Consider the following 12,167-nt stretch of genomic DNA (forward strand, 5'->3'; position numbering starts at 1 on the left):
CCTCCTCGCTGGCAAATGACAACCAGTCTAAGTGTCAAATAAGATTGTTAGCCTTAGGAGCTGCTCTTTGTAACACCATTTTAACAGGAGGCCTCATTCTTCTTTCCTTATCCAGAACTAAGAGGGAAAAAGTGAGTATGGTTTTTGCTCACAGAATGGATAACAGCAAGCCGCCTCTGGTTATTCCCACACTTCTGGTGCCCCTCCAGAACCACAGCTGCACTGAAACAACCACACCCCTGCCAAGCCATGACCTGACAGAACTACAGGAGGAGCACAGTTGGATGAACAACAGAACTGGCCTGCAGCCTGGACTGAAACCTGGGGAAGTGGCCACTGCCAGCATTTTCTTTGGGACCCTGTGGTTGTTTTCTATATTTGGCAATTCCCTGGTTTGTTTGGTCATCCACAGGAGTAGGAGGACTCAGTCCACCACCAACTACTTTGTGGTCTCCATGGCCTGCGCGGATCTCCTCATCAGCGTGGCCAGCACGCCTTTTGTCCTGCTTCAGTTTGCCACTGGGAGGTGGACACTTGGCAGTGTGATGTGCAAGGTCGTGAGGTATTTTCAGTATCTCACGCCGGGTGTCCAGATCTACGTTCTCCTCTCCATCTGCATAGACCGGTTCTACACCATCGTCTATCCTCTGAGCTTCAAGGTATCCAGGGAAAAAGCCAAGAAAATGATCGCGGCATCGTGGATCTTTGATGCAGCCTTTGTGAGCCCCGTGTTCTTTTTCTTTGGCTCCAGCTGGGACAGTCACTGCAACTATTTCTTCCCTTCATCTTGGGAAGGAACCACCTATACCATCATCCATTTCTTGGTGAGCTTTGTGATTCCATCCATCCTCATCATCTTATTTTACCAGAAGGTTGTGAAGTATATTTGGAGAATAGGCACTGATGGCCGAACAGTGAGGAGGACGATGAACATTGTCCCAAGGACAAAAGTGAAAACTATCAAGATGTTCCTCATTTTGAATCTGTTGTTTTTGCTCTCTTGGCTGCCTTTCCATGTAGCTCAGCTGTGGCACCCCCACGAACGAGACTCCAAGAAAAGTTCCCTTGTTTTCACGGCTATCACATGGATATCCTTTAGTTCTTCAGCCTCTAAACCTACACTGTATTCCATCTATAATGCCAACTTTAGGAGAGGAATGAAAGAGACTTTTTGCATGTCCTCAATGAAGTGTTACCGAAGCAATGCCTATACTATCACAACCAGTTCAAGGATGGCCAAAAAAAACTACGTTGGCATTTCAGAAATTCCTCCCACGGCCAAAACTATAACCAAAGACTCGATCTATGATTCATTTGACAGAGAAGCCAAGGAAAAAAAGCTCGCTTGGCCCATTAATTCAAATCCACCAAATACTTTTGTGTAATTTCGCAGAATTCTTTCAATTATTGTTATGTGCCAGAGATTAAAAAGCTTTAACTCTAAAAACAGAAGCTATTTATGTTTTTTTTCCAACCAATTTGCTGAAGGAAATGTTTTATTATGTAAAGTGCATTTAATTATTGATTATAATTTCTGTGGTTTTATTTTGGTTGCTTTTTGTTTTAGAGGAAGCTTTATCTTGAGCTATGCTCAGTAGTCCTTTTACTATATTAGTTACATGCATAAAAAAACAGAATGCTTTCCTACATTATTAGGTCCAAAAAGCATAAACCATACACACAGTCTTTGATTCATGACTCAAGTTAGTTTTATTCTGTCTCTTTTTTCTTCTCCCTACTGAAATTTTGTAACTATGGGCTTCTGTTCCAAATGAAATCTTTTGTGTCACATGTCTCAGAGATGTGGATTTCTCTAAGTAACATTGAGGGAGTATTAATATTGTGTGTTTTTACATCACCTTCTTCCAAGTAACCACCATTGCCCAGATCTCCTGTGGATGGAATATACTAGAACTTGCTGGGAAGTCCTCTGTGATTGAATTTTAATTAGGATTATTAGGGAAAGAAAACGGATAAAGTTGCCTAATAGCCTCCCCCTGCCCCCTAACCTAAGCAATGATGATGCCCTGAAAATTCTAAAGTCAACATGGTGTTTTTCTCACATCTGTGTCCCATCTAGGCCGTGTCTGGGACGTTTACTTCCCATTTTTGAGTTAAACTCAAGCCAATGAGTAGGTGTCCTTGCTGGGCAAACCCAGAAAATGCCAACGGGAGAAACAACAGATAGCATTTCTCTAGACTCTGCAGTTCAGGCAGAGGTCTTTGGCTGCCCAGGCCTACCCTATACACAAAGATAGCAAGGACAAGGAGCATCTTCTTCATTCTCCTAGAGACTCAGACATGAGCCCATTTACCCAGCCAATGCCTCTTTGCCCTCTTCTCCCTCCAGGATACTTCACACCCTTCCCAAGCCTAAACTCTTTGCCTGTGATATCTCGAGGTTTTCTTCTCTGCTTGTCAGATTTCTTATATTTCAAATCTAGGGCCAACACATTTTAGAAACATTCTTAATTAAATAATCAAAGGCTTACTGGCAAGACTGGTATGCATTTTCACATCCCAGTTAAGAGCTGCAAATAATAATTACAATTCAGCGATTTTACCTGCATTATCTCATTTTATCCTCTCAAAAGAATTATTTTTTATTTAAAGACTTTATTTATTCATGAGAGACAGAGAGAAAGAGACACAGGCAGAGGGAGAAGCAGGCTCCACGGAGGGAGCCCGATGTGGGACTCAATCCTGGGACTCCAGGATCATGCCCCGGCCCAAAGGGAGGCATTCAACCACTGAGCCACCCAGGCGTCCCTCTCAAAAGAATTCTGCGATGTATTTGTCATCTCTGCTTCACCGATGAGGAAATGCTGTGGTGTGTGACTTGCCCACATTAGAGTGACGGGGCTGGAAATCACACTCAGGTCCTCCAGCTGCAAGTATGTCAGTCACTCTTTTCAGACATTACAGAAGTCTCTCGAACACGTGAGTGACCACCCCCAGGCAGGCCTCACTGGGCCTCCTGGCTGCTGCCTGGGTGGAAATCTAAGGTCTAAGAGAATCTGGCCATTCTCAAAAAGAGAGTCTAGGTGAAATTTAATGAGCTGACCCTCACCCTTTCTTTGGTTGTGGATAGGTTTTGGACTTGTGGTGCTGAGTATCAGAGACACAATCACAGGGATCCCTGGGTGGCGCAGCGGTTTGGCGCCTACCTTTGGCCCAGGGCGCGATCCTGGAGACCCGGGATCGAATCCCACGTCGGGCTCCCAGTGCATGGAGCCTGCTTCTCCCTCTGCCTGTGTCTCTGCCTCTCTCTCTCTCTCTCTCTGTGACTATCATAAATAAATAAATAAATAAATAAATAAATAAATAAATAAATAAATAAATAAATAAAAAAAGAGACACAATCACAGGGAAATGAGATAAGACTGGGTTTGATATTCAGGGCTAGGAACAACCACCATAAAATATCACATTTACAAAACATCTACAGAGCTGATGTTTTTAAGTGGAGGTGCTTCCTTCAATCCATAGATTCAAGAGATAGAACATCTCATATTTTTCTTCCTTTTCTTTTTCCTCCTCAATTATCCCATCAGCAGATGGCAGTCTAAAATGACAAAATGAGCTAGACCACTCTCTTACTTGACCCTTGAATTCTGTGATTCAGACCTGTTAAAAAAGAGAGAAGACTGCATTCTTGTCCATTTTTGGGGGTCCGTTATAAAAAATACTCAATTTAAATGGACATTTTATTTATTTGATCCATTTAAATGGAAAAATTTTTTGGAATATTTTTAAAAAGATTTTATTTATTTGAGAGAGAGCACAAGCAGGGGGAGGGGCAGAGGGAGAAGCAGGTTCCCCACTGAGCAAGGAGCCCGATGTGGGGCTCAATCATGAGGCTCAATTGGGCTCGAGCAGGAAGCCTGATGTGGGGCTCCATCATGGGGCTGGGATCATGACCTGAGCTGAAGGCAGCCACTTAACCAACTGAGCCTACCCAGGTGTCCCTAAATGAAATATTTTTAAAAGAGTGCAAAAAGTTAAATTTGATTTACCTCAGTTTTATGCTATATATTTTTAGATTTCATTTTAAACTAAAAGACTAGATGAATATAAGCTCCATTCTATCTCTAACGTTCTGTGAATTTACCCCACTAGATGGAAATTGGAGACAATTTCATACAAACTCTTGTTATAGAAAGTAGGTTTTTTTAAAAGATTTTATTTATTTATTCATTAGAGGCAAAGAGAGAGGCAGAGACACAGACAGAGGGAGAAGCAGGCTCCATGCAGCGAGCCTGATGTGGGACTTGATCCCAGGACTCCAGGATCACGCCCCGAGCCAAAGGCAGATGCTCAACCGCTGAGCCACCCAGGCGTCCCGAAAGTAGTTTTTTTTTTTTTAAGAATCCCCCAAATAATGACAAAAGTGTCAACCAAATCATACTCTTGTGACATACGGTAATTCAGCTGTATTGTCTTAGCATGTTGATAATTCACTGTATTTTGGTTTAGGCTTGTTTGATACTCAGGGTTCCTGTTTTACTTGATCCTGAAATCAGAGGAAACTGGATATAATGCACAGATCCATGAAGATTCCCATAAGTCCCAGCAGGACAAGAACAGCATTCACCATAATTCATATTTGGCTGGCAAGAACCAGAGTTAAATCAACAGCAAGGCAGGTTATTGGAGAGAGTGAAAAGTTAGCCCGGTCTCCATACAGGAGTGTAATGAGGCACACCAGGAATCTGGATTTATGTAGCCTCCAAACAGGACTTGAAAAGTAATGTGAAGCTGGGTCCAGAGTAGAGACAATCCTTTAGCTGGCTTCCAGAGATTGTCAAGAGGAAGGGACAGGGATTCATCCTTTGAGGTGGAATTCAAATTCCTTTTTCTCTTCTATAGAAATCTTCAGTGAACCCATTAATCCAACCAGCCTGCTGCTGAAAGTCCACAAGTACATCCTGCTCAGATGTGCTTCCCTGTTGACCTTACCTCACAGATTCTTACCCAAGACACCTGGAGCTGATTTCGTGGGCCAGAATTCCTTGCTTGGGAAGGACAGTTTTACCCAGGGGGACTCCACCAAATATGTAGGAGCAGAGGCATTTGCCACATAAGGTTGGCAATTTTGCCTCTCGTGGTAGGCACAGGTTTTTCCCTTTACCCCTGCAGCTTTGCTGTCACCTGCTCAAAGTCACTGTGTAGCAACATAACCAAAGTCTGTTGAAGCTACTTGACCAAGATCAGCTTCGAGGATAAGCTCTTCTGGAAGAACTGCGTGTAAAAGCAGCAAAGAATTAGAGATTTGGGGATAGAAGGGACTTTGAGAGACCCAGCCCATACCCCTTGTTTAGAAGAAATTACAACCAAGAGAGGTCAAATTAGGGGCGACCTAAAATGCCTTCCACCAACCAGTCCAGCATTCTTCTAATTTCATCCATCCTGCTTGCCGTGGCATGATTCATCTATTGGAGAAAATAACCCTCACTGTGTGCAGAAGAGTACAGGAGAATAAACAATTCCTCACTGTTCACTAACCTGCTAATTCATCTGGAACAGAGACAATCTCAGAGCTCTCTAATGAGAGAACAGAGGACACAAAACAACCTTGTCTCACTGTTCTGCAGAGTGACCGCTTGATGGCACTGTGGCTAGTCGGCGGAGCCCACCACCGCCTCATGATGCTTGTCACAGGGCCCACTTCTGAGAAGTCCTGGTCTCCTAGCAACAGGACCAGGAAACTTGCTGAGCACCGAGAGCAGCTGTAGATGAACTAGTCAATCAGCGGGTTCAAAGGACGGAGCCTCTAAACATTGGAGGAAATCCCAAAATAATCAATACTCTTTACAGACATGAAATCACTAGTCAAATCCTATTTTAAACTCATTTTACAAATGGTATCATTTTCGAAAAATGCCATCAGACACCAGACTAGCAATGGTGCCGCCCACACTTAACGGGGGCCTCTTTCTCTCTTTGCTGCTCCCTTTACCATTTCACTCTGAGGATTCATGGTCCTTTTCATAGCAGTGCAATCAAGACTTGCCCCCAAAGTAAATGTTCCTATGCTCCTGGTAAGCAGGCAGTTAAATTTATTTTAGGCCTCTCTCATTTCCCTCAGACTGTCTTTAATTTTTTTGATCCCCTACAATCTGGGCCATTCTGGACTTTTTGCTCAGCTGAACGCTTCTGTTCAAAAGTTCTGTATTCTGTTTCAGAAGAAGCCTCTTTCAAATATTGCATTTAAAAATTTCCCATCAACCCTGAGTTGCAGAGTTAGGGGCTCTACAATTAGGATTCCCTTAAATTTGAAGAACCTGAGATTTTAGTTCCGCAGGAAAATGACTCCCAACTAGTACTGGGCTCTGCAGTGAAGGTGTGCATGTGTACCTGGTTTCAGGATTATGATGTAGGTCTGGGAGCTCAAAGAACAACATCTGGTTTTCAGTAGGCAGACAGTCAATAAAGTGGTTCCAGCTATTTGCCCACAACAGCTAGATATAGATTAAAACTTTTCTAACGGAATTTTGAATGAATCCTCTCTATTCTGCTTCCTTGTTATATCTTCCAAAGAATAGTCTCTTTAAGAAGACTATATTCTGCTAGTAGGACCCTGGGTGTGCTAAGATAAGGACATGGCAAAGATACTTGGACAGCAGAGAAATAGATGGGAGGAGTTGTATGATAGAGACATCGGGCAGCAGAATAACTGAGAAGAACAGATGTATACTGTCCATCTGTCTAGATTCATTTACACTTCTGGGCTGATTCTCCAGGAAGATGCATTCTACTTGAATCACTCTTTTAAACAGTAGTGAAAATTATGGGGTATCTGGGTGGCTCAGTCAGTTGGGCATCCAACTCTTGATTTTGGCTCAGGTCGTGATCTCAGGGTCCTGGGATCGGCCCTGCCTCAGCTCCACAGTCAGCAGGGAGTCTGCTTGAGATTCTCTATTCCTCTCCCTCTGCTTTTTCCCTACCACCGCTTTTCTCTCTCCTTTTGTAACATAAATAAACCTTTAAAAAATAAGATGAAAATTAGGCACAACATCCCAGTGATACATCCAGCCAGCAAAGGTTTCCTTAGTCATAGTATGATGATTGCTTTCAAGGGTTCCAAAGTCAACTTCCGTGTTTAAAGTTCAGGTTCTGCTGACTGCCTGTTTAACCCAGCAAATTTTCTCAAACCACAGCTTCTCCATTTTAAAGATGGGAAACATGACAGTGCCCACCTGTATCAGGGTTCTCTAGAACTCTAATAAGAGAACCAGTAGGACATAGATGATAATATTTGAAGGAAGTGGCTCAGGCCATTGAGGGGACTGACAAGCTTGAAATGTGTAGGACAGGCAGGCAGGCTGAAAACTTACTTGGTTAGTATTGTAGTTTATGAAATCTATAGGATGGACCAGCAGGTAGGATTTGAAGCTGTAGTCTTGAGGTAGAATTTCTTCTCTGGGAAACCTCATTTTTGTTCTTAAGGCCTTTAACTGATTGAATAAAGTCCACCCATATTATCAAGGATAATCCTTATTTAAAGTCGAGTGATTGTAGATGTTAACCACATCAACAAAATACCCTCACAAAAAACGTCTAGATTAGTGTTTGACAAATAACTAGGTATTACAGCTAGCTAAGCTGACATGTAAGACTAACCATCACACCACCTTACAGAATTGTAGTAATAAAATGAGCTCAAATCCATGTAAATCATTCAGTGCATTACTGATTACATAGGAAGCCCCTAATAAAGGTTTTCTATTGTTATTTTAATAACCACTAACCTAATGAATTTTTCTGTCTTTCAAGTTACTTGGCACCTATTGCCATGTGTTAACATTAGTAGAAACAGGTTTTTAATGCTACTCTCGAATTGAATTGTGGCATTGTTTCTTTCTTTAGCTTTTTTTTTTTTTTTTTTTTTTTAAGTTCTGCTAAGATTTTACAGACTCAAAGCAGAAGGGACAATTGGAAGCAGCAATTTGAATGGAAGGGATGTGGGTGGTAGAGCTACTTCTCTATTCACCTCAAAGAAAAATTTTCCCCCTTCAAATATTTCCTAAGAAGGAATGGTCTAAAAATAGGATATACAAAAAATACTTGAGAATGTAGATTTTTATCATCAATCTTCTGTTGGGGTTTCCACTAACAAAGAAGAGAAAACTGAGGGGTGGAAATCAGTTTGACTGTTAATTTAACCATTCTAGTAGAATATGAGAAACCAATGAAATGGGACCTACGTCACTATTGACCGTGGTTAATCAGAGGCAACGATGTAGCTAAAACATGTAACAACTCTATATTTTCAGTTAAACTGTAAATGAATTATACTATTAACTAGAAACAAATTTCAGTGAAATAAAGTGAAACGGAAGTGAAGGTATATATAAAAAAAGCCACTTGGTAATTGGAGTTGGAGGGGAAAGAAACATGTCTTTGGTTAAAGTCTCAAACTTAGGCACACAAACAATTTAAGGAACATTTAAGTTTACTTTGAAGAAAAATTTAAACTAACAAAATGCTTTATGGCTTTTTTTTTTTTTTTTTTAAGAAAAGACATGAGTTTACTTTTACTGTTTGGGATGTTTATGAGAGGATAAGCCAAGGGCAAAAGCCAACCACTGAGGATGGTAGAGCGGAAGGAAGGGAATATTCTGTGTCTTTAATAACTTTAAATGTCTTTAATGATATTGTCAAGCCACTGTAGCTTTCACTCTCATTATTGTTTATACCAGTTTCAGTTGGGTATTTACTCTCACCTGAAAGACCCCTAACAGATTTCCTATTCTCATTCTATATAGATTATCCAGTGGTGCAAAGGTGGTTCATACATGTTGCAAGAGCCAGTTTTTTTTGTTTGTTTGTTTGTTTAAAGATTTTATTTATTTATTTGAGGGAGTCAGGGTGAGAGAGCACAAGCAGGGGGAGAGGTAGAGGGAGAGAGAGCAGCAGACTCCCCACTGAGCAGGGACCCTGATGAGGGGCTTGATCCTAGGACCCTGGGATCATGACCTGAGCTGAAGACAGACGTTTAACCTGCTGAGCCTCCCAGGTGCCCTGCAAAGAGCAATTTTTAAATTTTCAAAAATGTTGGTTGCCGGTTGACAACACCATAGCATGACCATAGTGGGAATCTTTCTACCGTAGAAATTGGTAAATACTACACATCAGACCTACCCCAACCAAGAGTCAGTTGTTAAATATCTACCAGCTCACAACTAGCTGCTTCTTTTTCCTCAGCAAAAATGTTCCTAAAAAGCCATCTTACTCAAAATGCCATTGGTACCTATTATGCTTGTAGAGATACTCTGTTTTCACTTTATCTGATAACCAACGAAGGAGCATTTTAGCTTGATGGTTTTTTGTCACCCCCGGGTTTGGAATGATGTGGTTAATGATCTATAAAACATTACATTTCACTAAAGGAGTGCTAAGGAAAGGGGCTCCATGGGGAGTCCTTTGTAAAATTTGAAAAAGGATCTTCTCCTATTTCATACTTCCAGTATCTCTGGCTGGGGATACCCTTTGTCCTCTAAACGAGTCAGCATCTCCTGAGCCCAGTCATGTACTGTGGTGTGTGTGCTTCTGACTTGTACTCCAGACTCCTGCTCTGCACCACTTGTGGCTCTCTTCACTCTGCCCCATTCCAGGAGGAGTGCTGCTAGCTTTAAAGACACTGCACTGGCTACTGCTAGGTAGAGTTCTTCCTCTGCCTCCCTATAAAGTCTCAAGGGCATACAGATTTTCCTTTTTCTCTCTAGAGTGGTAAAATCTTGGGGCTACTCTCACAAGGGAAAGGGTGCTGCCAGCTTTCATTTTGTATTTGATGCCTGCGTGAATGCCTCCTTCTGGGAGTAGTCTTGGCCTTTTTTTTTTTTTTTTTTTTTGGCTTCCTTCCTTTTTCAATGCTTTTTCTTCTCTATATATGGCAGTTGGGGCCTTGGGACAATCCTGGCTTGACATTTGAGGGGAATTTTACATACATAAAAATTTATTTATTTATTTATTTATTTATTTATTTAAGAATTTTTTTTGCCATAAATCCTATGCCTTCTTTTCTTGTGGTGCTGGCAGGCATGGTCTTCTTTCCATTGAAGAGGTTGATCCAAAACTCTGTTTGGCTTTTTGGCCTGTTTGGTTGTGGACTAGCCAAGTCTACCCAGGTTGGGTTTGGGGCTATAAAGTGCTTAACAGGCACTGCTTTCTTTCTCAGCAAAGGGACACTGAGGCATGGCAGGTTTGGAATCGGTTGTTGTGAACCACAGGACATTTTTCCTGCTCAAATATGTATCTTACCACAGAGTCAAATGGCTTGCAAGCTAAATCTCACTGTCCAACTCCAGCCCAACCCCCAACCCATGAGTGTTTGGGGGACCTGTCACAGCCTAATAGGTGAATGAGTCTGTCTACTGACCCCAGGGCTTGCTTTTAAGAATTCAGCTGATTTACCTCTTAGTCATTTCTAGAGTAGGGTTGAGTATCTCTCTGCAATCCTTAACAGTTTCGAAGTCACAACTATTATCTGTCTTGTGAACAATGCAGGGGATAGGGGCATCAACACCCCACAAAGTCAAAAATCCACATGTAACTTTTGACTCCCCCAAAACTTAACTACTAATAGCCTACTGTTGACTGGAAACCTTAGCGATAACATAAACAGTCCACACACATTTTGTTTATGTATTATATTCTCTATTCTTGCTATATAGTAAGGTATAAAAGAGAAAATGTTATTAAGAAAATCCTAAGAAAAATACAGTGTTGGGGTGCCTGGGTGACACAGTCGGTTAGGCATCCAACTCTTGGTTTCAACTCAGGTCCTGATCTCAGGGTCATGGGATCATACACTGTGCCCTCAGCATGGAGTTGGCTTGTAACACTCCCTTCCTCTTCCTCTGCCCCTCTCCACCCAATATCTTTTTTAAAAAAAAGCATTAAAAAAGACAACATTGTGCTCTGTGTATTGAAGGTGTGTATAAGTGGACTTGCACAGTTCAAACCTGTGTTGTTCAAGGGTCAACTGCAATCGGATTTTTATATGGACATCTCCTAGCTGACTATATACTTAGAAAAAGAGCCCTTCAAGCTTCATAGGTCTTCCAATCATACATTTTTGAGGCCTCTAACATGCCTGGTTTTTTTTTTTAATTTAAAAAAATTTTTTTTTTTATTTATGATAGTCACACAGGGAGAGAGAGAGAGGCAGAGACACAGGCAGAGGGAGAAGCAGGCTCCATGCACCGGGAGCCCAATGTGAGATTCGATCCCCGGTCTCCAGGATCGCGCCCTGGGCCAAAGGCAGGCACCAAACCACTGTGCCACCCAGGGATCCCTAACATGCCTGCTCTTGTCAGGTCCATCCTAGCCCACACTAGGCCTTTTTCAGTGGTGCGCTGGAAACCAAGTCTGGTGGGGTGGGGGAAATCCCTGCTTTGTAGCATTTACTGATTTCTATGGTGTCAATACCCCATCGATCTCTTTGCCAGTTGAAAGCTACCAACCAGATGTCACTCAAAGTGGAGCTGAGAAGAGATGCACACAATTGGCTTTCCTCTAGGGAGCCAGCCATAAGTTAGCTGAAGCACAGCACTGTTTTGCATTTTAAAAGAGGAACCCTCTAGGTAGGGGAATTAAAAAAAGGTATTTCCTTAGGGCAAATCAGAAAAAGGCATCTCTCTCTGGGCAGACCTGCACCACAGGTGCCAGGTGAGGAGATAGCAGGTGTCCTTTCCTCTGCACAAGGGCTTTTGCAGGGAATGTGAGCTACATTTTAGGTCTATTCACCTCCTCAACTGGGTGCCTTTATGTTGTGCACAACCTCACATGGCAGTCTTGGCTCTGATTCATGACTACTCTATAGTTAAGTAAAATGGATGAAATAAGGAAAAGAGAACCAAGTTATCTAGCAGCCTGAAAACCTGCTTTATGCAGATTATAGGATTATTACCAGTTGGAACACTTACTGTTCTCAAAATTAGTTTAATTAACAGAAGGCTGTTATTGCTAAAAATGGCTTCCAACTATACCATTCCCGGGTCATAATGATAAAGCTAAAAAGACTTCAGAAATGTGATACCTACAACCCTACATGTTTAAATTCCAGCTCATTAAATAAATATATTTATCTTCAGTGGTTTAAATCCTAACAATAGTCCAAGAACTACATTATAGTTCTTTACTAATTAAGAAGCAATTGCTCA

General features: G+C 41.8%; 1 protein-coding gene across 2 annotated transcripts in view; it reads left to right on the forward strand.

The window, feature by feature from the left end:
• Positions 1-1,791, forward strand: part of GPR19 (G protein-coupled receptor 19) — a 42,593-nt gene extending 40,802 nt beyond the window's left edge. For both annotated transcript variants that reach the window (XM_025455132.3, XM_025455133.3), the window contains one exon: positions 116-1,791. In XM_025455132.3, the coding sequence (XP_025310917.1) occupies positions 116-1,385 (1,270 nt within the window). In that variant the 3' untranslated portion in view covers positions 1,386-1,791. The remainder of the gene's footprint in view (positions 1-115) is intronic.
• The last annotated feature ends 10,376 nt before the right edge of the window (positions 1,792-12,167 follow it).

This window comes from Canis lupus, chromosome 27 (genome assembly GCF_003254725.2).
Source record: "Canis lupus dingo isolate Sandy chromosome 27, ASM325472v2, whole genome shotgun sequence".
Taxonomy (NCBI): Eukaryota; Metazoa; Chordata; class Mammalia; order Carnivora; family Canidae; genus Canis; species Canis lupus.